Source organism: Canis lupus, chromosome 28 (genome assembly GCF_011100685.1).
Source record: "Canis lupus familiaris isolate Mischka breed German Shepherd chromosome 28, alternate assembly UU_Cfam_GSD_1.0, whole genome shotgun sequence".
Classification (NCBI taxonomy): domain Eukaryota; kingdom Metazoa; phylum Chordata; class Mammalia; order Carnivora; family Canidae; genus Canis; species Canis lupus.
This window is the reverse complement of record NC_049249.1, coordinates 12,873,586-12,899,401: the sequence shown is the minus strand read 5'-3', so window position 1 is coordinate 12,899,401 and position 25,816 is coordinate 12,873,586. Positions and strand designations below refer to the sequence as shown.

General features: G+C 43.2%; 1 protein-coding gene and 1 pseudogene across 1 annotated transcript in view; both read right to left on the bottom strand.

The window, feature by feature from the left end:
- The window catches only part of ABCC2 (ATP binding cassette subfamily C member 2), a gene marked incomplete at its 3' end in the record, with an annotated part of 69,317 nt that overhangs the window by 27,899 nt on the left and 15,602 nt on the right, over window positions 1-25,816 (bottom strand). Inside the window, 13 exon segments of the mRNA NM_001003081.1 lie at window positions 1,406-1,472; window positions 2,172-2,256; window positions 3,912-4,058; window positions 4,619-4,756; window positions 6,945-7,010; window positions 8,180-8,434; window positions 11,267-11,444; window positions 12,195-12,358; window positions 14,229-14,463; window positions 15,858-15,913; window positions 16,380-16,487; window positions 16,702-16,836; window positions 18,540-18,665. Coding sequence (NP_001003081.1) covers window positions 1,406-1,472; window positions 2,172-2,256; window positions 3,912-4,058; window positions 4,619-4,756; window positions 6,945-7,010; window positions 8,180-8,434; window positions 11,267-11,444; window positions 12,195-12,358; window positions 14,229-14,463; window positions 15,858-15,913; window positions 16,380-16,487; window positions 16,702-16,836; window positions 18,540-18,665 — 1,760 coding nt within the window.
- On the bottom strand, window positions 17,490-18,159 carry LOC100684568 (annotated as a pseudogene).

Sequence of the window (25,816 nt, the reverse complement as noted above, 5' to 3'; positions counted from 1 at the left end):
TTCCCAAACTTGACTGTTCAATGAGAATAGCCATTCAGTGGGGCACTTGCAAAAAAGCACAAATTCCCTGCCCTTTCCTCTGGAGATCTGGTCGTGTCCTGCTGGGGAAGGGCACACACTGGGCTGGACTCCTAGCAACTCTGCGCCCACCTATTTTTGAGTCCCTAGAATATTTGGAACATTAGGAACTTGTTCACAATATTTCTGAATCTGCCTATTGCTACAGTATACATCTAAAAGAAGTTCAGCTGAAAGTGGGAGCTGTGTCTAGACTTCTCTCTGCAAAGGGAGGCTTTCAGGTTGAGAGGGTTCAGAGGAGGGGCTTCTGGCCCCAGTGCATCCTGGGGCAAGCTCCAGAATTCATATCAAAGGATGTAAGAATAAGAGAGAAGTTTGGAAAATCCTAGGTGCAACAGGGAGATTACATGCGCTGGATTGTGAAGAAAGATGTGGCCTGCTCAGGCTTCCTGGTGTATCGTGTGTGCTATGTTCAGTGGAGCTGGGTATATGTATCTAACCCTGCAGGTACTAGGTTTTCTCCTATCCAGATAGCCCTGTGATAAAGTTAAATTTCTAAATTAGGCCCAGGAAGAGATTAATGACAATAACTAATGAAGTAGAACAATTATAGCAGTATACTATAATAAAAGGTAGGTGAATGTGGTTTTACTCTCTTATTGTACTGTACTCACTCTTCTGATGATTCAAGATGTGACAATGCCCATGTGCAGAGCAGAAGTGAATGAATGACGTAGGCACTGTGACCTAGCATTAGGCTACTACTGACTTTCTGACTATTTGTCAGGAGGATCATCTGCTTACAGAGAGGACAACCAAGGTTGCCTGTAGGTAACTTGAAACCACAGAAAGCAAAACTGTGGATAAGGAACTACAGTGCAGCATGGCAAGAAAGGGCTGGCTAAGGGCAGAGGAGGTGGGATGTGGAAATGGGTTATTTAGATGTAAAACTCTGGATCTCAAGTTTAATCTTAGTTAGAGGCGGCTCCCATTGCTCACTGTGGGGAACGAAGGCACATTCTTGGTTACTATTCTTGAGTGAGTGAATAAACTTAAATTGATTTCAGATTCTTGGATGTATCCTTTCCCGTACCCAGAGCCCGAGGCCACTTCCCAACACTGCACTACCTCTTCCACAATCCGGAATACCTGTCTTCATGGGTCCTTAGCAGGATGTATGTGTCCCACAGGAAGACAGTAGAGAGGCAGATGCAATTATAGGGAAAGAGGCTCAGGGGTTTTGCTGTCAGTACATCCCTCCGGGGGTTCAGCCTGCACTATCTCTACCTGAACATGGGCACATGTGCCCTATTACATGGACCTTTCTAATAACAGGGCTGGCAAAGAGAATTCTGAAGAACAGCAGGGTGGGAAGGGGGCAACTCACTCTCGGATTGTGGCTTCCGAGTCCCGGTCCCAGGTGAAGGAGGCCTCTGAGAACTGCACAGCTTTGTCTGTGGAGAAGAAGGCCCCTCTTTTCATGAGCTGTAGGCCCCATGTGTCTGCTCCTTCTCAGCCCTCATGTGTTTCCCCCTCTTGGCTTCCTTCAGCAGCACCTGAGATCCCCTCTGCCAGGCGCCGGCTCCTCCATGAACAGGAGGGAAAGGAAAGCTCCCAGCTGAGACCAAAAGTGGCCTGCAAATAGGTTGGATTGTTGGATTGTTGGTTGAATTGCCAACCTTGTCAGTAGCCCAGACTCTTGACTTGCAGACACTCTGGGTCTGTTCTTGGGCCCCCTGCTGCCTAGCATCCTGGTAAAAATTCCAGCTCCAGATAGAAATCTAGCAGCTCCCTGAACTCCAGACCCATGGCTTGCTCTGGCTGTGGCTGCCCCCCAGGCCTCAGAGCTCCAGTCTACCTTCCCCAATTCCTATGCTTGGCACTATCCTGACTTTTGCTTTCTAGATGTTTTGCAGGATTCCCTGCTCATCCTCAGAGTGGCTGGCCCAGCTTTGTTTAGCAATCTGGCTAAGTACTCTGCTCTAAATGAAAGCATAATTTAAGTAAAAACAGCAAGCTTATTATGTAAAGGTGGGTTTCAAGATAAACTCCCAGGTCTCCCTTTCAATCAGTTTGCCGCCCAGAGGCCCCAGATATTGAGTTCAGGTGCCAGCTCTGTGGCTAAGCTTGGGGAGCAGCTTCAGATCTATTACCAGAACTGCTGTCACGTCGAATGGCGGATGTGTCTAAGTCATCCCCTCCCAAGTACTTTTCCAGGCGTTCTCTGGAAACGCTGGCCTAGAGAGGGACACAAGGGATCTGAAGAATAAAAAAATCCAATGACAAGCACAAGCAGGGAGAGAATTTTGACTTTGCCATCAGCCCTGGATGTGGAAGCAGTCCACCTGCTGAGTTTCTAGCCAATGATTTGCCATTTGCCACAGCTGGACCCTCTGGACACCTACCACAGACTCATCCACACCTCAGCCTCAAGAGACAGAAGGAAATTAAGATGCTCTGTTTCAGCCCCTTAGAAAACTTGGGGGTCAACTCTCTTGCCATCTCTCCAATCTTTGGACCTGGTTCCGGAAACTGTCTTCTGCCTTCCTCTAAGACAAAACCCTAACTTCTGTCTAGTTTTGGTAACTGGGCCCCAGATGTGCTCTTCTGTACTTGAGTATCCATGCCTTGGGCTCATCTGGTGTCCTAACTGAGCCACTACTAGGACCCTTTATAGAGGAATTGGCCACGGCACCATAGTGACCTTTCACATCTCCACATAGGCCAGGTTTAAACCACAGCTGACCCAAGCATTGGCAGACATCCTGTAGTCTCCAGAAACAATGAGAACTTGGAATTCTTGGGAGCTTTTACAAGGACATTTCTCACTTGCCTCCCTATTTCCAGGGAACCTGTCATAAGATGGTTTCTCCTTGCCACCCGGGTTCTAATGAAGGAGCAGACTCTCTGCCTTGCTCCCTCCTGAGCACCGCTGTAGGCTACAAAACTGTGTGGGTGCTGCTGCACCAGTCAGCTCCTCAGACACAGGGAGCCACACAGCAGGGGTGCATGGTCATCCTGTGAGACGGGGATGAAGGGAGTGGACACCTCTGCTGACTTTGCTTTGGTTATCTGTGTAGTAAACTAACTGCATCTAAAAAGAGCCTGCTGTTTCTCTATCAGTCAAATCTGTTAGCCTTTCTTCACTCCCTCCAGGACAGGGGGTCACTCTTGTGGTCTGAGCCAGCCACTGCCTGGGTAAATGCATATCACTACACTCCATCTTCCTGGCCACCTCACCAGTCTACCTCCTGTCCCATGAATGTCCTCCTGAGGTCTGGTATCTGGTCCATCTCAGTGTCTATGCTCACTTTGCAGGACTCAGACACTGCCTCTGGCCCATCCAAGATCTCTTAAACTCCAAACTGACAGCTCGAAGCTCAAGAACTGCATTCAGTTTTACCCTTACATAGCTTCATGCAAGACAATGTCTTTTCTTTCCCTTTGTGCCATATTTCCCTAATGCTTATAAATACCCCAAAGCCCTGGAAAAATGTGGGGGAAACCAGGCTGGGAAAGGGGCTTAAAAATGTTCCAGGTACCAGGGCTCATCACCATCATCTCACTAAATGCTCTCACAAGCACTCTCTCCCTGTGAGGTAGAGAAGATTGGTATGATTATCCTCATTTTATAGTCAGATTAATTAGGGTTCAGAGAGCTTGTGATTTTACTAAGATCAAACTTGGTCTCCAAGTTTGTTGGTCTTTACTTGGTCTTGGTCTTGGTCTTTACTTGGTCTTGGTCTTTACTTGGTTTTTACTAAGACCAAACAAAGGTCTCTAATTGAAAGTTCACCAGCAGAAGCTAGACGTGCACTCTGAGAGGCTGGTCACTTTGGAACGTAAGGCTTTTAACCAGAGATAATCAGGCAGCAGTGAGAGATCCTACCCACCTGGAGCAGTGAGGAGATTACCATGGGGAGCATGCTTAGGGGAAAGCGCAGGATATTGAAGAGGGTGATGGAGGTGAATGCCTTCTCTGCATCCAAAACATTATTGCTGTCCACCAGAGTGTAAACTGAAAACGTGATCACAGACACCTGGAGAAGCAAGGTCATGAGGAATTCATTCCTAAACGGGTCCAAGCGGCCTTATGCTAAGACTCAGGAACATGGTATATCAGAGTTGAAGGAGCTTTAGGGATTTTTGTCTCAATCTTCTTGTGTTACAGCTGAGAAAGCGGAGCCCAGAGGAGAGGAAACATCTTGCCTGAGGTCACAAGGTCAGTTAATGGTATCACTGAGACCATAGTTTGGGTCTCCTGGCTCCGATATTGGTGTTCCTTCCCACTCTAAATCCACACAGCCTCCTCAAGAAGATAGAAAGTCTCCTATGCAAACCATTCCTGGATACCTCATTGATGCCAACCATTCTGGAAACTTGCTCTGGGCTGCCAGAGCACCAAATTGTACACTGGGGTGAAACTAGAGCTGGGGCACGAGGTAGGGATAGTGGCTCTGAGAAAGTGAGGAGGGGCCAGAACTCCCTGGATTTGAGGGCTAGGCCTACAGCACTGGGCAGCCTATCTAGAACCTTCCCCTTCAGGCAGCTGATTGATTGGCAGCTTCCTCTTCCCAGCCCATTGATTGCTGTCACTCACCAAGACCGGAGTTAAGTATAAGAGAAACACCATTACAGACTGCATCTGCCCGAAGGTCAGCAGGTTCTTGAGCTCTTTCTTCCGAAGTTCGTGGACTTGGTTTTTGAATGAAGGTTCCCAGGCAAAATATTTCAGGATCTAAGAGGATAGAAAACAGCACAGCTCACACTGTTGCCCCAAAAGGGCTCATCTGCCCAGATTTTAGGATGTGTTCTCCAAAACGGGGGATGGAAGGTAGAAATCCAGATTATAAAGTATGATTATAGAAAGATAGGCTGCATTTGCTGACAACCTACTATGTACAAAATGGCTTATACACATTATCTTACTTAATCCTTATAACAACCTTAGTGTGATCAATTGTCTCAGTTTACCTGGGTCTAAGGGGTTGCTTAGGACATGGGGCTTTCAGTGCTAAGCCCAGAAAGTTCTATGCAAACCAAGGAGAATCCCTGACTTTTGCAGAATTATTGTATCAATTTTAGTGATAAAGAAACAGGCTGAAGAAGCTAACTTTTTAAAATTTTTATTTATTTATGATAGTCACACACACACACACACAGAGAGAGAGAGAGAGAGAGGCAGAGACATAGTCAGAGAGAGAAGCAGGCTCCATGCACCGGGAGCCCGACGTGGGATTCGATCCCAGGTCTCCAGGATTGCACCCTGGGCCAAAGGCAGGCGCTAAACCGCTGCGCCACCCAGGGATCCTGAAGCTAATTAACTTGACCAAAGTTACCAAGCTAGCAAGTGTTAGAACAGAGATGCAAAGTCAGAGCTATCTTTTCATTTTACTAGATTTAGCAAGAAGGCATATCAGAGCTCTGTGTAGAGAAATATCAGGGATTAAAAGAGGCCTCCATTTCATTTTCAAAAAGTTTAGGATAATACTTAAATCCTTGAATTCAAAACAACACAAATGTTAAAAAAAATAACATCTTGGTGACCTTTGTGGGAGTAAATGCATTATTTTGAAAGCTGGTCAATAGAGGGAATGAAGCAAGCATTTATCTTGCCTGTCCTGTACAAAATTTATTTTAGGGTAACTAACTAGTTGATTAAAGATAATTCTTCATTATAGAATTCCAGCTAATCATTGCCAAAGATTAATAGAACTAAAATTTAATAGAACTAAAATTTCACTCTTTTGCTCCTAATGAAATAATAGATCAAGGTAATGATCATTCATGGATGCAAGAACTCTTATGATAGTTTTCAATGTTGGCTGCATATTAGAATCACTTGGGGAGCTTTTAAAACATGTATGCCTAGGTCTCAACATCAGAGAATCTAATTTAAATGGCTTGAATTAGAGCCCAAACTTCAGTGGGTTTTACAAACTGCCCAGGGGGCCAAAATGTGTTTCCAGGGCCACAAATCACTGCTCTAAGTGAAAGAATGGCAGGAAAAAAAAAAAAAAAAAAAAAAAAAGAAGAAGAAGAACAGCAGGAAACCTATTAAGGGGTGAATCAGACTGACAATACCTGGATCATATCTATACAGTACCCTCTGAAAGTATCCTTCCTCCCTACCCCTACCAAACAAACAAAAACAAACAAACAAACCAACAAAAAAACTAATCAAGCCTCTAGATCTGATTGCTAATTTATAAGAAATACAGGAAACAACACAATCTGATTTCTCCAATATGACAAAAAAGGAATTAAAAAAACAAAACAAAAGGAAAGAGTCTATTATAGATTCAAAGAACTGGCAACTAAATGCTATGTTTGGACATTTTTTGGATCCTTATTCCAGCTAATTCAGCAAACAAATGACATATGAGGCAATCGGGAAAATTTAGCAGTACCCAAAAAAATGAGTAATCTTTTTTAGGTATACTAATGGTATTGTGGTTATGTTAAAAAATAAAGTCTTTTAGAAACATACAAAGTATTTATGAATGAAATGACAAGATATCTGGGATTTGCTTTAAATATAATCTAGCAGAGCATGAAGTGGATACACAGATCAGATCATGCTGATAATTGGTAGATGTGGGTGAGAAGTCCACTGGGTCTCATGAGATCATTCTCTACTTTTGTGTGCATTTGACAATTTCTACAGAAAAACATAAAAACAAACAAACAAACAAACATTTAAGGTAAATAAACAGAAATCCAGGTTTGAAAGAGGGCCTGAAACAGCTAGAAGGAGAAGCAAGAGACTTGGAGACTTGTGGACAGATGAGCCTGGAGTCCTGTGACACATCTCAGGCCCAGAAGGAGCTGTTCACAACCCCTACCAGGCTTTGTTGAGGCCAAGAACCCTTTGCTGCTGCTGCCACCATTTTACATGGAGGGCCTGCTCCTCCTCAGTTTCTCACCTTGATCCCACTGAGAATTTCATTCATGATCTTTAAACGTTTGTCTTTATTCTTCATATTTTTTACCTGTCAAGGAAAAAGTAAAACAAAACACACTTCTTTGTGAGACGGTTCGGATTTGCCATGGATGCTAGGTTGTGCTGGTGACACTTGTAGATGTCAGTCGGTAAGAACTTGAGGTGCCCGGGATTGGGATGCGTCTCTCCCCACCGTGTTCTTTGTCCAGGCTGCTCCTGCCACACCTGTCTTCATTCTGATCCTTAAACGTGTCAAGTTCATGTCTGCCCCTGCAGGCTCTGCCTGGCTTGCCCTCTTCCCAGGTTATACTTCTGGGAACTTGCTCCTTCACAGTCAGGCTCCTGACTGTACCCTCACATGTACCCTCACATGTATGAGGCCTTTCCTGACCCTGTCATCTAAAACCACCATCCACTCACTTGCTATCATATCACCCTGTTTCATTTATCATGACCTGATAGTTTTCTTGTTTGCTTCTATTTATGGCCTAAATTTCCACTATAGAAGAATGTAAACTCCACAAGAACAAGAGCTTTGTCTAATTTGCTGCCCTGTTCCCAGAATAGCATGTACACTATATCTTTTAAAAATAATTATTTGTAACTAAAGGAACACAAAGGGAATGAATGAATGTATCACATACAGCATCCAGTCCTCCCACCCAATCTGTGATTCCTGGCAGATCAAAGAACTGTCTGCAGGGAACCCTGCCAACTTTAGGCTTAAAGTTTGGGTCACTCATGTGTCTGCTCTGCATGATTGGTTTGTATTGCTATGATGGGGAAAACAGGGCCAATCATAACTATTCTAAGAACAGCCCTAGGGCACCTGCCTGGCTCAGTCAGTGGAACATGCAACTCTTGATCTCAGGGTTATAGATTTGAGCCCCATGTTGGGTGTAGATGTTACTTAAAAATAAAATCTTCTTTAAAAAATAGAAAATTAAAAAAAAAAACAGCCTATCAGAGCAGGGTAGAAGAGTTATGTGCAGGGTCTCTGGACAGCTCTCCCCTCTCTGCCCTCTAACATGAATAAAGAGAATATAAACCTTAAGATTGGTCAAAAGATGAAAGGGGAAGATAGAGAAAACCACGTTCATGTGGAATGCTGGAAAGTCTTCCATCAGCTTTGCCTGCCCAAATACCCAAGAGTTAAACAAAAGACTTTTAGACTTTGAAGAAGGTATATATATCCCCAGTGTGACTCAGTTTCTTTACCTGAATAGCTCTACTCTTAGAGGCAAGTAGCCCATTAACTGGAATTAGGAGTATCATCACCCCAACACCTGCTAAGATGGAGGGTCCCAGCTCTGCCCACAGGAAGTAGATAGATAAAGCAATCTGGAGAACATTTGACCACAGCAGATGAATGAAGTTGGTCACATCCATGAGCTTCTGAGCATCCACAGACATCAGGTTCACTGTTTCTCCAATGGTGTACTGCTTCCTGGCCTGGTTGGAAAGGGTCAGCGCCTAAAGATAAAGATTGGAATTGGGAACAATAGACACAACTTTTCCAAGGGGCTCTGCCTTCTTGCCTCCCAACCTTATACAGAGTTTTCTCTCATTCTTGACTCCTCTTTCAGGTTATTTCTACCTCCTTGAACCCCTTACCAACCCTACCCCAATATACACATTTCTTTGCTCAGAAAATTCCTTTTCTTTAGTGTCAGTTTAGATGGAATTTGTTCTGAGAAGACTTTCCTGGACTCCTGAGTTTGGGTTAGATACCAGTACCTTCTGTGTACTCCCAGAACATTCGGGGCTTACTTCTGGCATTACATTCATCATACTGAACTGTAATGATGTCATTTTTCTACTTCTCCACCAGACGTAAACTCAATGAGAACAAGGGCTACATCTGTTCATTTCACTACCATATCACATGGCACACAGTATGGAATCAGATACTGAAGGCTGATAGGAAGGGAAGAATCACTTATTGACTCTGGCCTTTTAGATTTGGTTGTGGCAGTGTTACTTGGAGCCATGTTCTTAAAAGGAAGTTGCAGCCATTTCCAAGAAGGACAGAAGTCTCAGAATGAAGAGGAAAGCTGTGCGGTTCATGCATTTGAAGCAAAATTTGTTTATTGTCAGGAATTTGCAGACAATATCTAGATGCTGAATCACATAGCATTGGCTCCTGTTTTCATGTTAGAGAGACCAAAAGATTTATCTCCACAGGTCTGTCACTTACAACGGTGCCTTGCACAAATGCACCCAGCCAAGGGACTTGAGGTGGGGGCATCCAGCCAAGGAACTTGAGGTGGGGGCACTGAAACCAGTTCACAAAAAAACAAAAAACCACCTGGCATGGGCTACATCTTCCTGGAGGAAGGAGAGCTTTCTAATTCACACAAAAGACAGTATAGACCTTTAGGTGGTCCTAGGGATCCTCCATCCTCTTCCTGGAAGCTCAACTGTCATCTTAATCCACCAACACATACTTCTTTGGAACATAACAGGATTCTTGGTTATACAGTAAAATGAGGAAAATTCCCCAAAACATTAGGCCATTAAGTTTCTAGAGAAATCAGTCTGTGGCTATGCTTCCTCTTTGATATGGAAAACAAAAACATCCCCCTCCCCAAAACAAACCAAAAAGCCAAACCAACTAATTACCCTTCAAGGTCATCATTTTTCTATTCTCAGTAAATCTCAGTACAGTCGAAAAGGCATTAATTTAGTTCTAATTGCCTTCATCTGAGGGCAATACCTGTCTATATGATTGTAGGCATTGCAATGACCTAAGTCTTATTTCTCTGTAAATTAGAGATAATGCAGTTACTTCACAGGGCCATGAATTGATAATGGATATAAAAAGTGTTTCATAACATTTCATAAATGAAGCATTGTCTAGCCATTAGAAATCAGTTTTAAATTCTATTTTAGTAGGAATATTTGACTAAAAGTCTTATTAAGAGTTCCATTTTACAAATTCTTTATGAACTGTAACAGTTGCAAAACTTAGAATATATTTAGGAATGAACCACCATAATTGTAAAAGTGTACATTCATAGAAATGGCTGAGATAGCCTGGTTAGTGACCCGATACCCTGCAAATGAGCAGAAATCCAGTATCTCCAAAGGAAATAAAGGGATTAAAAAAATTGGGGGGAAGTCCGAATTCCAGTGTGAGGGTACTCAGGAGGGAGTTTGAAAGACTTGACCAGACTTCTGATCTAGACATTTTGGACTCTCTGTCTGGGTCTCTGGACAAGGCAACATCTGTTCAGGGAAGACAATGACACATTGGTTTTAAGAGACAAACGCAAAGGAGAGAACCAGGAACCGTAACAGAAAATCATTATGATAGAAAACGCTAGTGGCACAAGAAAGAGAGGAAGAAAAGGCAATTGGAGTTTAATGTTCTATTCTACAAAAAGTCCTATCTCCTCACATATGAATTTTTTTCCCCTCAGGCTTGTAGTCACTGACAGTAACTATTGTATTTTCATTTCTTTTTATTTATTTTTTATTGAGATAGAATTGATTCTATTTTTCAAGGGACAAAATGAGATTTCACCTTGGTATCTAGGACACGAGGAAAATACAGTTGCTCTGAAAAAGTTAAAGGTTAAATGCAACACAGCAGAGGGAAGGTTAGCAAAATCATCATAAGGAAATGAAAAACTTCCCAAGTCTGCAGAACTCAGTAACCAGAGAGCATGTATTTACAAAATGAAAAAAGGAGTCAGGCAGAGAAGGGGTGGTCAGATGCTAAAGATTAGAAAAAGTAGTCTCTAGGCAACTGGGTCTGGGGAGGTAGAGCCCTGGCCCATAGAGCATTCTAGTCTATGGCAAAATCGTAACAGAGATAAATACACCATGTCTTATGAACCTGGTTTCAAGTAGTATCCATTTTAAATGGTGATTTTAAGAGTTTGCCATTGGTCAGCTTCTTTTCTGATCTTATATTCTTTCCATTATCAGTATATGTGCTGTCAAATTGAATATTCTAATCTTACATTCTTTTCCAAGGTGTTCTCACTTTGTCAAGAGAGCAAGAAGAGAGAGACAGGTACACGAGCCTTCAAGGCTAAAAGGCAGATCCCAGGCAGAGAACGGCTTGCCAGCTTTTCTCTAGAGTGCATCCTCCCCCATGTCCCCTGAACACGCACAAGCTCTATGTCCGTGAATCCACTTTTCACAATTTTCAAAGAAAAATCTAAAGGAGGTTATCTGGTTAGTTAGAATCGAATGTTAAGATCAGTTTTCATTTCTATCAAAGTTTTCCTCAGTCTTGGAATAAATGCTCACACTTAAGGGAATTTTCTTCAGTGATGTCTAACACAATCCACCTACCTTCTTGTATATGGAAGCCATGATGGTTGTCCGTACGTTTACACCCAACATGAAGCACATTTGAAAGTAGCTCTGAAGGCAGAGAGACTGGATGAGAGCCACAACAAAGAAGAGGACCGAATAGAAATACCCAGTCCACACATACATGTCTGGGTCATTTGCAAAGGAGATCAGCAACCTGCCAAATCAAAATCAAATAAATGAGCCCATCAGGTCTCCAAGGATTGTTCACATTCCTCATGCACAGCCAGCTTCAAAAGTGACCAGAATTGTCCAATACTGTTGGAAGACCTAAACTTCACAGTTGCATCAGGGCTTTTGCTTTTGCTTGGAGGGCTAGCAGCAAGAGATTAGAGATGATGACCCATGGCTGTGAGCAGGGATAATGAAAGAAACGCTCTTTAGACCTGGTGCTGCATGCAATGCTTCGGCCCGGTCTTCCCCTACTTACCAGGGGGTAGTAGGACATGGATCCAATGTGAGTTCGAACTTCCCCTAAAGGAGAATTCATCCTATAGATTCCAGCAGACTACAAAGTCTTGTCATGATTAACCTAAACCTCCCACCAAAGGCTGTGGCTGTAGAGATGGGGTTATAGACACTAGGTATAAGGCTCTGTTGGATTATGCTGCCCACCTCTTGGGCATGCCTCCTCCCAGGTCACTTCTGTTTAACAAGAGTCTCTAACAAGAACCTGGCTTCCTAGGAGGGGAGGGATGTAGGAAAGAGGGAAGCTAAAAGACCTAGTATTTTAGATCTTTAGAACAGCCCTGTGCTTTTCGTGAACGCAACACTGGAAGGTGGAGGAATATTATGAGCATTTTAAACAATGGGAATTTAATAAACTCCTGCCTGCATATCTAAGGGGCAAGCAGGGAGGGGAGTGGCAGAGGAGGCCCTGAAGGACTAGCCAAGGTCCAGGACTCACTTCAGCAGCTGAGGATTCAGGAACGTGAGAAGGTCAAACACCAGCTTCAGTAGGAATGATTTCAAGAGTATGACATAGAAAGTTTTGAAGAGACTCTTGACCAACCAGGACTTGGGAAACTTTTCTGTGGTCCCAGACTTCTTTTTTTTCTTTTTAACTTCTTCCTAGGTATAAAACCAAACAACAGTGCTTACACAGTCACGTAGTGTAAACTTTTGTCTCACACTGCATGACTCCAGTGTTAAGCCTCTGAATCCCGTTGCTTTCTTTGCACAGATTTTGGTCTTCTCACTGCCTGCCACTGTGCACCCTTCCAGCTGCCGTCACTGGTTTCCTTCCCCATTCCAATACTCTTGATCTATCTTGGGTGAGAAAACCAGGCCACTAAGCTGGTAAAAATACCATGTTAAAAAAAAAATAAAAATAAAAAACAAAGAACAGACTCTAAGTAGGGGGCCTGCCAGGAAGGGTATGAACATGAGAATTTTTAAGACTTTTTGTTTTTTCTTGCTTGTGGTTGTTGTAGGATATTATGGGTTGAATTATGTTCCCTCAAAAAATATGCTGTAACTCTAACCACCAGTACCTTAGAATGTGCCTTTATTTGGAAATGGGGCCTTTGCTGATGTAATCAAGTGAGGTTGAAGTTCTTAGGGTGGGCCCTACTCCAGTAGGACTGGTGTCTTTGTAAGAGAAGAGACTCAGACCCAGAGAGAAGATGGTAGTGTGATGACAGAGGTACAGACTGGAGTGATGCATCCATAAACCAAAGAGCAGCAAAACTAGAACATAGAAGAAGGAAGGAAAGTTTCTCCCCTATGGGTTTTGTAAGGAGCGTGGCCCTGCTGATACTTTTATGTGGGGCTTCTGGCTTCCTTTGTGAAATAGTAAGTTTGTTTTAAGCCATGCAGTTTGAGGTACCATGTTGGGGTAGCCCTGGGAATCTAATACATGGGACATTACTGCTCACTCACCAGCTTCTTCCTCTTCCTGTGATTTGGCCTCTTCATTCTATTCATCAAGCCCCAAATTCAGTTTCTCAGCCTCAGTTTCCAGGTTTTTTCTACCAGTGACTTCCTCTTATAATTTTGTCACTGAGATCCCATCTGATCAGTCTCTTGCCTGGCCATCTGCCCCAGGCTGCCTCCCAGCTTCTCCTCTTGCCCCTCAACCATCTATCCTCCCGGCAGCAGCCCAGATGCATTTTTAAAATATAAATCTGATCACATTACTTTTCTGTTCAAAACCTTCCATTAAACCCAGACTCCTTACCATGGTCCACAAGGGTCTACACAGCACAGGCCTTGCCTGCTGCCCTGAATTCATCTCACCCCCTACTCAGCCTCTTTCTCCAGGCCCCGGGACCTTCTTGCAGTTCTCCATACAAACTAAACGTGTTCCCCTCAGCCTCACACTCCTGCTCCATTGGTCTGGATTATACCTCCTTCTGATGGTCCCACAGGTGGACTTTTCTCAGACTTTGGGTCTCTGCTCAAGTGTCACCTCCTCTGAAAAGTCTCTCCTACCATCCTAAAGTTACTTCATGCAAAACATGAACATGTTTTATTTATTCTTAATATCATTTGTTACTCTCAGAGAGTAACATGTATTGGTTTATTATTTATTTTCCAGCTCTATAAAGAGGACTCCTTCAGGCTATTCCTTGTACCCAGTGCCCAGAATATTCTCTGACAATTGATACTTGGTACTTGAGTGAATAAATAAGTGAATTAACTGCTAATGCTAAAGCCCACCAAATTGCAAATTCTGGCAATGCTAAGGTATTGGTTTTTTCTATTTTTAAAGACATATTATAGAAAATTTCAAATATGCCCAAAAGGAGAAAGAATAGCACATTATATTGACATGTACCCATCACAAAGGTATTACTAATGTTATGAATACTACACATAATATAAAATGCACTGCAATGTATAAAGTGCTATCAAAATGTCAGGACAGAATCACTAGGACACTGATATTGTCTTGCCTGAAACACAGAGCACTTTCACACAGACATCATGGGAAAGTTACCAGAACAAGGATATCTTGGCTTTGACTCTGATTCTTGTTCAAGTCATGCAGCCTTTCTCCAGACTTCCCCTGGGTGTTCCTCTGTTGCTGTTTCTGGAGGGTCTTTCTGGCCTTCTGCAGCTCTTCTACCATATATTTTTCAAACTTGCTGACCAGTGCCTTGGTTGTAATCTGTTCATCAACATCCCACACATCTTCCAGTGTCAGAGGTTGCTTGTAGCCTTTCATAACAATGCTGGAACCAGAGTGACCCACAGGCTGAGACCCTACAGGCTGGGTCGGGGCAGTGTCCTTCCTGCTTCTGTTAAAACCGGCCTCCACCCCCAACCCGCAGTTCTGAGATGGAGGGACAGAGGATGGGAGGAGGCCCACTACTCCATCTCCTGACCCTTCAAACTTGACAGAGTTGTAGGGAGGGCAGGAAACGGATGGGACAGGTGATGGAGTGTAGAATCAGACAAGAAGGGAAGAGGAGCAGCACTGCTGAATTAAAAGCCAGAAGGGCATCATCACCTCCTCCTCCTCCAACTTCCTCAAACACTGGCTGCCTCTCTGCCCCTCTGGCATCTCCCTGAGGGGCCTTCACAATGCCCTTCAGGAACCAAGCAGCCCTGGAAGCCTCCTCTGTGCTATCTCTCTACATCAGGGCCCATCAACCTGGTATTTGAGAATATGGATACAAAAAATATATTACATCTTTATTTTCACTAAGCTTCTCACTGAAAGTTAGTCTTTCTTTATAACATGAATGGCGGCAACCAAACAGTTGTAAACAAGAGTGCCTGTTCCTTTGACACTGGGAGACATCACAGTGTTTTCATGGTGTGTGTACACTCATTGCTACTTGGAGATTGTGGTCATTGTTCACCTCATCACTAGATCTTGTTATTTAACACATTCATAAAGAAGCACTTGTGTTACTTTATCACAAGTTTTAAAAAATATTTAACTGATCATATTTTAATATATTTGGTTTCCTTTGTAACCCTGTACCTTTTACTTTATGTGTTGAAAACATTATATCTGAGAAGGCATCCCTAGACATTACCAGCCTGCACAGGGGCCCATGGAACTACAAAGGCCAAGAATGTTGGCTGCAGATCCTTTGATAGCCCAGGCTAGCTAGCTCACCTCTTACCCTCCAGATTGTGCCACACTGCCTGCCACCAAATGTCCCTTTTCTTGTCGTTCTGCCTCTTTTTTTCTAACATCCTTCCTTTTCTCTATGGAACCTCCAGGCCACCATAAGCAAATCCCCCTCCATCGTCTCCTCCACATGCCACTCTGAAATAAATAGATCTATTAAGTCAACATTCTCGGACTCTAAGTAGAGGAGAAATGGAGGCCTCAGGAAGCATTTTTAAAATTAAGATTTCCAGGGATGCCTGGGTGGTTCAGTTGCTGAAGTGTCTCCCTTTGGTTCAGGTCATGATCTCGGGGTCCTGGGATTGAGTCTTGCATCATGCTTCCTGCTTCTCCTTCTCCCCCTCTGCCCCTTCCCCCTGCTCATGCTCTCTCTCAAATAAATTTTTAAAATATTTTTAAAAATTAAATTAAATGAAGATTTACATCATTTTCAGAAGAATGAGGGGGTAGGGATATGGATAGCCCACACCAGGCATTTCCTACCTGTCATACCAACTAAACGTAATGCTACTCAGAAATGAGGCCGTGAATGATGGATTCTGCAAGACACACACACACACACAAATCAAAAAGTAAATAAATTTGAAACAGGAACTTTGTGGGACTAAAATCAGAATGTGTATAATTCAGTATAATTATATTTTATATATTTCTGATTTTTCTAGATATGTTATGCTAAAAAGTAGACATAATACTGAGGTATATTGGACAACAAATGTTTATCTGGAGACCCTAAAGTCACCAGTAAAAATCCAATTTTCTGCATAGATACATGAATGAATTGTCTATGCTGAGGATTGGTGGGCCAGCGTAAAAGTATTTCCATACTCATAAAAGAGTATTTCCCTATGCTAGCCACTTTCTGTTTCTTTAAGCCACAGATGGTCTACATGGCTATATTCCAGGCTTGTAGGAACTCCATGAGGCCTTAGCATCTCAAAGTTACATGTGTCAAGGCAATGTCCAGTTAAATAATACATGAGGTGGGCATATTTAGAGTCTCACATTTGAGGAGGCATCTTTTTCTGAAAATGCTGATAGGATCAGGACCAGGATCTGTAGTGCATAGCCGATGAAGAACAGGCAGGAGTAAGCCAAGTTAGAATTGCTGTCCTATGGAGAAGAAAAAAACAAAAACAAAAAATAGAGAAAATGAGCCTTTTTCTAAATTAAGTCTAAATGGCCTATGTAGGTCAATGCTTGTGATTAAAGCCTATCATAAAATCCCCTAAACATAATTATCCCAGAGTTCAACTGACTCCATGTCAGTTACTCTTAGAAGTTGCTCAACAATACCTCCTCATGTCACTCTCTCTTTCCTCCTTACCTTTAAGAGTGTCCGGATCAGAGTCTGAAATTGGAAACTACCACAGAGTATTGAGAGAATCCAGAATAGAGACAGGAACCAAGAATCCTTCTGTACACACCATCGCCTGCTGTATTGGATCAGCAAAACCAGGAGCTAGAGAGAAAGTCACATCAAGTTCCAAAAAATATCATTACTAACCAAGGACAAGAGGCAAGAAAAATGCCAGAGAGACAGAAGAATGGTGGGTTGATTAGTTATATCAAGCTCCTTTAGAAGGCTGGCCAAGCAGACAATACAAATGCCAAATTGTAGATGTCCTCCCTGATACAATCTAATTTCTTCTTTTAGGATATCCATTTTCCCTGGGACCCTCTTCCCCACCCCATCTCTATTCACTACACTTGGGTGGGGAGTTAGCCAAGAACACAGTGGGTCACCTTTTGCGTTTAATGGAGTTACCCTGGGAGCCAGAAAAGTCTTTTCAAGACCCAAGGGAGTTAATTTCAGGTACTATAGCAGTCCCCCTGGGAGGCAATTTCTGTTGGAGAGGTCCAAGTTGTCTATATGATTTTCTAATAATATCAAACTAAGCAATAGAACTTGCCTTGTAACATCTCATTTAAATATAACTAAATGTTGGTTTCCTAGACTCAGTGATACTTAATAAATTATTTTACATCAATAAACTTGACTTTCATGTGTATAATTATATTTTATATATTTATTATTTTAACTTTCCAAGTACTGTTTACTTTACTGAAGCCTGGAGGCAAGGAAAGGGTGTATAAATGTTTGGCACACCAAGCCTAGGAGTGCATGTTGACAATGGTGACACACAGAGCTAGGGTGCTAAGGGCCAGCAGGCTTGTCACCATTGCTCGGCCAGCTGTGCTGTCCAGCTGCCCAGGGAACAGAGGTAGATGAAGGTCTCCATAACGAAGGCCTCATGGACGTTAAAGAACATCAGTAGGAATATTGCTGGCTGAAAAGTACAGTATAGGTTGTAGCATGTTATCATCCAGACCTGGGCATATGAGATGATGTAATGAACTAGGCTGATGTTGGTGTCCAGGCTCTTCTGGATGTACTTCCAGTCAAACTCAATGCCCTGGGCTCCAACTCAGAGGGGATGCAGTGGGACATAATGAGCTTGGCGGTGGCCCAGCCCAAGGCAGAACCATGATCTTATACTCTCCTTCGCGCACATTCCAGGACCTGACAAGGTTTAGGCCTACCAGAACTGCCGCATCCATGCTGACCTTCATAACACCCCAAAAAAGTCATAGATGCTGCCTTCCCAGGTAGGAAAAAAAGTGGTCAGGAACAGCATCTTGCACAGCTGCATGAAGAGGTAGGTGACCCTGGTTTGTGCACATTTCTAGAAGGCATTGTACTCAGACATTGTACTTGTTTGTAGGTGATGAAGTAGGGGAAGTAGGCCAGGGTGAAGTCATTCCCAAAGTGGAATAGGGTCATGGCGCCAACCTCCTGGGCCCACTAGAGTGCAGGTCTCTGTCTCAGCTGGCCTGGCACCCATTCATGTGTAATATTAGATGGAAAGATAGGAGGGCGTAAGATATGTATCTTATAGTCTTATATATATATCTTGTCTTTTATAGTCATCAAAGCTAGTAATTACACTAGGGAGAAAGATGTAGAAGTTAGTGTTCAAAAGAATATACAAAACTAAAATTTGATTAAACCTCATGACAACCACTACTACATTACAACTTTGCCTCATCACAAGACCCTCAAAAAAGGTATATGAACTTAGTTTTATTCGAAAAGAGTACATTTTAACTAGATAACTATGAGTAGGAAGATGATACACAGGGCAGGAGTGGGGTAGGCCTTACCCATGTGCCCAGGTAAAGGCTTGGATTGGTGTATCTAATGGCGGGGACTGTGGCTTCTCCAGAGTCTTCTGTGAGTACAAGGACCAGCTCTATGGCTGCTAGAATAAGAAGAAACCCAACAAGCACCTGAGAAGGAAAAAGATCATGGTTAAGAGGATATCATGCTTTAGAATAGAATGGTCTTGATAATAGAAAATACGAATGGTATGAAGGGATTCAGAGAACACAAATACTTCTGGCATCAACAAATACATGTAGTTTAAGCAATGGAATGAAGTTCAATGTATACTAGGATAGGTTTTTGAGGAATGCTGAATGAGTATATTTAAAATATGTTCACAAAGTTATATACAGTAACATGTCTATTTTAAAAGTAAGTGATGTGAACAGACAATTCACAAATATGCTCAACAAATGAAAAACATCAGTTGCGTTAGTACTTCTAGAAATACAAAGTGGGCACCTGGGTGGCTCAGTTGGTTAAGTGTCTGCCTTCAATTCAAGTCATGATCTCAGGGTCCTGGGATCAAGTCTCTCTGTGTCTCCCTTTCCCCTTTCCTCCTGCCCCACACCCCTGCTTATGATCTATCTTAGAAAGAAGAAAGAAAGAAAGAAAGAAAGAAAGAAAGAAAGAAAGAAAGAAAGAAAGAAAGAAAGAAAGAGAAAGAAAGAAGAAAGAAAGAAAGAAAGAAAGAAAGAAAGAAAGAAAGAAAGAAAGAAAGAAAGAAAGAAATGCAAAGTAAAACAATAGTATGCCATTTTTATATATAAAAGAAAAATATGTTATACTCAGTGCTGGCAAGGGTGCAGAGACATGAACTTTAACACACTTTTGATGAGAATATAAATTGGCAAAAAGCTTCCTAAGCTATAAAAATTTTGAAATTTTTATAGGTTTCAAAAGCCTTAACTGCTCATATTCTTTGATATAGTAATTCCACTCCTAGGAAGCTAATTCTAAGGGAACTCTGAATTTCAGGAAATACTTCTACACAGAATTTTTTAAAAAATTTGCTCATGAAAAAAAAAATTTGTTCATGAGAGAGAGGCAGAGAAACAAGCAGAGGGAAAAGCAGGCTCTGTGCAGGGAGCCCAATGCGGGACTCAATCTCAGGACCCAGGGATTGTGACCTGAGCCAAAGGCAGACACTCCACCATTGAGCCACCCAAGTGCCCCGTTTATGCACAGAATTGTTAACTAGAGTCTCCATTTTAGTAGTGAAAGTATTTATAAAACCTAAAATAACCCAAAGAAGTGGTGGAGAGTTTTGTTGGGAGGAATTAATGTTGCAAAGAGTTAATAAAATAAGTTATGATATCCTCCAGTGATGAGCTATTATGTAGCTATCAGAAGGTAGAGGAGGGTCAGTAATGTATCCTCCAGGCTGAGAAGGTGCTTTCACATGGAAAAATGAAGCAATCATTCTATACCATTTACATGGTTTTATTCAGTCAACTTATCCACAGCAGTAATCAGGTAGGTGGACAGATGGACAACAGAGGACATATGCAGCTATTCTCCACCCTAAATTCCCCCATCCATTTCCCACAGCCATCCAGACCTTAATCTCCAGCTTTTATAGAGTGAGGGGCATGTTGGTGAGGTCACATGATAGTTATCTAAAGTGATACCATCTGTGCACTAGAAGGACCTTCTATTAGTTACCTAAAGTGCCCAGAAGGGAGAACAAATGAAGGGCCAAAGATGGAATCAGTGTTGTCAGCACTCCTACACTCCATCCCCAACATTTTATGGCCTGCACAATCTTTACACACCATTCACGATGAGCTGAGAGCCAGATAGCAGGAGGGACTTGCATTCCTATACCAGAGCAGCTATACAGACAGCAACACAGCAACACAGGTCCCCCCAGACCTGGTAAAGAGGTCCTTTCCTCAGACCCCACAGATGAAGCAACTGTGAACTTCAACGTTAAGAGGTAGCCCATGACAGGTAAACATTTCCTGATACAACAGGAAGGAACATCTGCAAAACCCATAAGAAATGCTTTATGGGCAGCAGACATGGCAAATCTTATTTTGGCAATAACACAGTAGCTGTCCAGCCCCATGAGCCAAAACCACCCCTGGATTTTCATCATTCCTTATTCTGGAGAGATAGGAGTAATAATCACTCTAGCTTCTTCCTGTTGAAAAGGAGCATAGATCAGGATTTGAAGAATGAAACAGCCTTGTGTCCAATTAAACATATTCCCTAGTAGTAAGTTGAGCTCCCATCCTTCGTAGAGCTACTATTTTGGAACTTTCATGGGTCTTCTTAGCATCTTATTCTACATTTCACATCGAGATCCTTTAGGTCAGTTCAGTTAAACAGTGAGTGGTGTCATTTCAGGAGGTGGTCCTGCAGGTGGGTTTTAAAGTCAGGTGCTTAGTGTGCAAACAATCAGGTAGAGAATTAGCCAGCTATACCAGGAAACCAGAAGAATTCAGAATCCAGGCTAGTTTTGTAGGTAAACTGCAAACCGGGACAAGTATTCAGAATTAATCCAAGGACAGGTAATCAGAACTAGAATCTAATAGCCCTAAAAGTATGTTACTGAAACATTTCTTTCCTAAAATCACCCTCAAAGGCAGCAAGACTAAGTTATTTATAAAATAAGCCCAGTTTTAACAAATTTGGCCTATTTACATAAGTGCGGCAAGAATAGTGGTTGGCTATTTAAGTTCTTTTAAATTTGGTTTGCTGGAATTTTTTTTCTTTTAAGATGTTATGTATTCGTTTGAGAGATAGAAGGGAGAGCAGGAGGGAAAAAGAGAGAGAATCTGAAGCAGACTCCACACTGAGTGCAGAGCTCGACTTGGCGCTCGCTCCATAACCATGAGCTCATGGCCTGAACTGAAACCAATGGTTAGGTGTTTAAACCGACCAAGCCACCCGGGTGCTTCTGCTGGAACTTCTCACAAGGAATTTCAGATTGTGCCTTTAACAGCCTTTCAAGGCCCAGAGCCAAGTCAAATACTTGCTATTAACTCCTTTGCAATGTCTATAGATTTGGGTTACTTCCTCTCTTCCTGAGGCCCCTAAAACATCGTGAACCTGCCAGGAAGTGACCTCTTTACTTACCTGGTAAGGCTCCCAGAACCCCTATATGGAAGGTACCAGGCTGATTTTTCCCCCCAACAGTCATTCATTGGCTCCCTAAAGTCAACCTTAGTTCCTTCAAGTTGTCTGGCCACATCTAAGTCTATGCAGATCTCTCTCAAATGCACACTCAAGACCTTGGTAATACAACCAATGATTCTAATGGTGTCATGTTACAAGGAAAACATTCTTACTAAACTTCTATAAATAACTATAATTGATATCCCTTATGACAGATTCTTCTAGTTTCACTTAAGTCAGCCACCATAGCAGCTTCTATAGCATTGGGTTGGTTAATCACAGGGGCAAGGACAGACACTAAAGTCCTATACTGTGCCCTCAGGGGTCTTTTAGTCTCCCAGTATCCCACAGTGGTAACACCCAAGCTGCCACCCTCTGTGGCCCTTTTGCTTAAAGTGGCTCCTTAGCTCCACTAATTTAGTTGCAGAATATTCTCTCATAGTCACTTTCTGACTAGTGGCAATTTCTTCTTGGTCATCCCCAGTACATTTTTTTTTTTAAATGACTACTATATGGACAATTCAGAAAAAAAAAAAACCCTTTGAATTGGTGGAAATGAAACCTAGTAACTCACTGAAATGGATGGATAGTCTTGCATTTAAAAGCTTGTGGGGGGACGCTCAGAGGTTGAGCCTCTGCCTTCTGCTTAGGGCGTGATCCCAGGATCCGGGATCAAGTCCCACATTGGGCTCCCTGAGAGGAGCTTACCTGCCTATGTTCTGCCTCTCTCTGTGTGTCTCTCATGAATAAATAAATAAATAAAATCTTAAAAAAAAAAAAGCTTAGGGGGGAGGGGCAAGATGGCGAAGAGGAGGGTCCCCAAGTCACCTGTCCCCACCAAATTACCTAGATAACCTTCAACTCATCCTGAAAATCTACGAATTCGGTCTGAGATTTAAAGAGAGACCAGCTGGAATGCTACAGTGAGAAGAGTTCGCGCTTCTATCAAGGTAGGAAGACGGGGAAAAAGAAATAAAGAAACAAAAGGCCTCCGAGGGGGAGGGGCCCCGCGAGGAGCCGGGCTGAGGCCGGGGCGAGTGTCCCCAGGACAGGAGAGCCCCGTCCCGGAGGAGCAGGAGCTGCACCGACCTTCCCGGGCGGAAAGGGGCTCGCAGGGAGGTGGAGCAGGACCCAGGAGGGCGGGGATGCCCTCGGGCTCCGGGGACACTAACAGACACCTGCGCCCCGGGAGAGTGCGCCGAGCTCCCTAAGGGCTGCAGCGCGGGCGGCGGGACCCGGAGCAGCTCGGAGGGACTCGGGGGCGGCTCCGCGGAGGGGGCTGCGGGGTGGGAGCAGCTGGCGGGGGGGGGGGGGGGCTCGGGCGGAGGAAGAGGCTCCGCGGAGGGGGCTGTGGGGCAGGAGCAGCTCGGAGGGGCTCGGGGGAGGCTCCACGGAGGGGCTGCGCGGCCGGAACGAATCCAGCAGCGCAGGCCCCGGAGCTCAGGGCGCCAGGACACAGCCCGGGATCCGGCCTCCCCCCGGGGACAGGCAGAGGCCGGGAGGGCCCAGGACAGCAAGGACGCTCCTGCCCCAGCTGAGCAGATCAGCGGCCCCGCCCGGAGCCTCCAGGCCCTGCAGACGGAGAGCTCCTGAGTTACTGCGGGGGCTGACTCCAGGGCTGCAGAGCTGGCCCCGCCACTGGGGTTGTTCCTCCTGGGGCCTCACGGGGTAAACAACCCCCACTGAGCCCTGCACCAGGCAGGGGGCAGAGCAGCTCCCCCAAGTGCTAACACCTGAAAATCAACACAACAGGCCCCTCCCCCAGAAGACCAGCTAGACGGACAAGTTCCAGAGGAAGTCAAGGGACTTAACAGTATACAGAATCGGAAGATACTCCCCCGTGGTTTTTTTGTTTTGTTTTGGTTTTGGTTTTGGTTTTTTTTTTTTTTTTTTTTTGCTTTTAGATTTCTGTTTGCTTCTCCCACCCTTTTTTTTCTCTCTTTCTTTTTCTTTCTCCTTCTCTTTTTTCTTTTTCCTTTTTCTCTTTTCTTTCCTTCTTTCTCTCCTCTCTTTTTCTCCTTTTCCCAATACAACTTGTTTTTGGCCACTCTGCACTGAGCAAAATGACTAGAAGGAAAACCTCACCTCAAAAGAAAGAATCAGAAACAGTCCTCTCTCCCACAGAGGTACAAAATCTGGATTACAATTCAATGTCAGAAAGCCAATTCAGAAGCACTATTATACAGCTACTGGTGGCTCTAGAAAAAAGCATAAAGGACTCAAGAGACTTCATGACTGCAGAATTTAGAGCTAATCAGGCAGAAATTAAAAATCAATTGAATGAGATGCAATCCAAACTAGAAGTCCTAACGAGGAGGGTTAACGAGGTGGAAGAACGAGTGAGTGACATAGAAGACAAGTTGATGGCAAAGAGGGAAACTGAGGAAAAAAGAGACAAATTAAATTAAAAGACCATGAGGATAGATTAAGGGAAGTAAACGACAGCCTGAGGAAGAAAAACCTACGTTTAATTGGGGTTCCCGAGGGCACCGAAAGGGACAGAGTGCGAGAATATGTATTTGAACAAATCATAGCTGAAAACTTTCCTAATCTGGGAAGGGAAACAGGCACTCAGATCCAGGAAATAGAGAGATTCCCCCCCCTAAAATCAGTAAAAACCGTTCAACACCTCGACATCTAATAGTTAAGCTTGCAAATTCCAAAGATAAAGAGAAGATCCTTAAAGCAGCAAGAGACAAGAAATCCCTGACTTTTATGGGGAGGAGTATTAGGGTAACAGCAGACCTCTCCACAGAGACCTGGCAGGACAGAAAGGGCTGGCAGGATATATTCAGGGTCCTCAATGAGAAGAACATGCAACCAAGAATACTTTATCCAGCAAGGCTCTCATTCAAAATGGAAGGAGAGATAAAGAGCTTCCAAGACACACAGGAACTGAAAGAATATGTGACCTCCAAACCAGCTCTGCAAGAAATTTTAAGGGGGACTCTTAAAATTCCCCTTTAAGAAGAAGTTGGAACAATCCACAAAAACAAGGACTGAATAGATATCATGGTGACCCTAAACTCCTATCTCTCAATAGTAACTCTGAACGTGAACGGGTTTAATGACCCCATCAAAAGGCACAGGGTTTCAGACTGGATAAAAAAGCAGGACCCATCTATTTGCTGTCTACAAGAGACTCATTTTAGACAGAAGGACACCTACAGCCTGAAAATAAAAGGTTGGAGAACCATTTACCATTCAAATGGTCCTCAAAAGAAAGCAGGGGTAGCCATCCTTATATCAGATAAACTAAAATTTACCCCGAAGACTGTAGTGAGAGATGAAGAGGGACACTATATCATACTTAAAGGATCTATCCAACAAGAGGACTTAACAATCCTCAATATATATGCCCCGAATGTGGGAGCTCCCAAATATTTAAATCAATTAATAACCAAAGTGAGGAAATACTTAGATAATAATACACTTATACTTGGTGACTTCAATCTAGCTCTTTCTATACTCGATAGGTCTTCTAAGCACAACATCTCCAAAGAAACGAGAGCTTTAAATGATACACTGGACCAGATGGATTTCACAGATATCTACAGAACTTTACATCCAAACTCAACTGAATACACATTCTTCTCAAGTGCACATGGAACTTTCTCCAGAATAGACCACATACTGGGTCACAAATCGGGTCTGAACCGATACCAAGCTGATACCAAAAGATTGGGATCATCCCCTGCATATTCTCAGACCATAATGCCTTGAAATTAGAACTAAATCACAACAAGAAGTTTGGAAGGACCTCAAACACGTGGAGGTTAAGGACCATCCTGCTAAAAGATGAAAGGGTCAACCAGGAAATTAAGGAAGAATTAAAAAGATTCATGGAAACTAATGAGAATGAAGATAGAACCATTCAAAATCTTTGGGATGCAGCAAAAGCAGTCCTAAGGGGGAAATACATTGCAATACAAGCATCCATTCAAAAACTGGAAAGAACTCAAATACAAAAGCTAACCTTACATATAAAGGAGCTGAGAAAAAACAGCAAATAGATCCTACACCCAGCAGAAGAAGAGAGTTAATTAAGATTCGAGCAGAACTCAACAAAATCGAGACCAGAAGAACTGTGGAACAGATCAACAAAACCAGGAGTTGGTTCTTTGAAAGAATTAATAAGATAGATAAACCATTA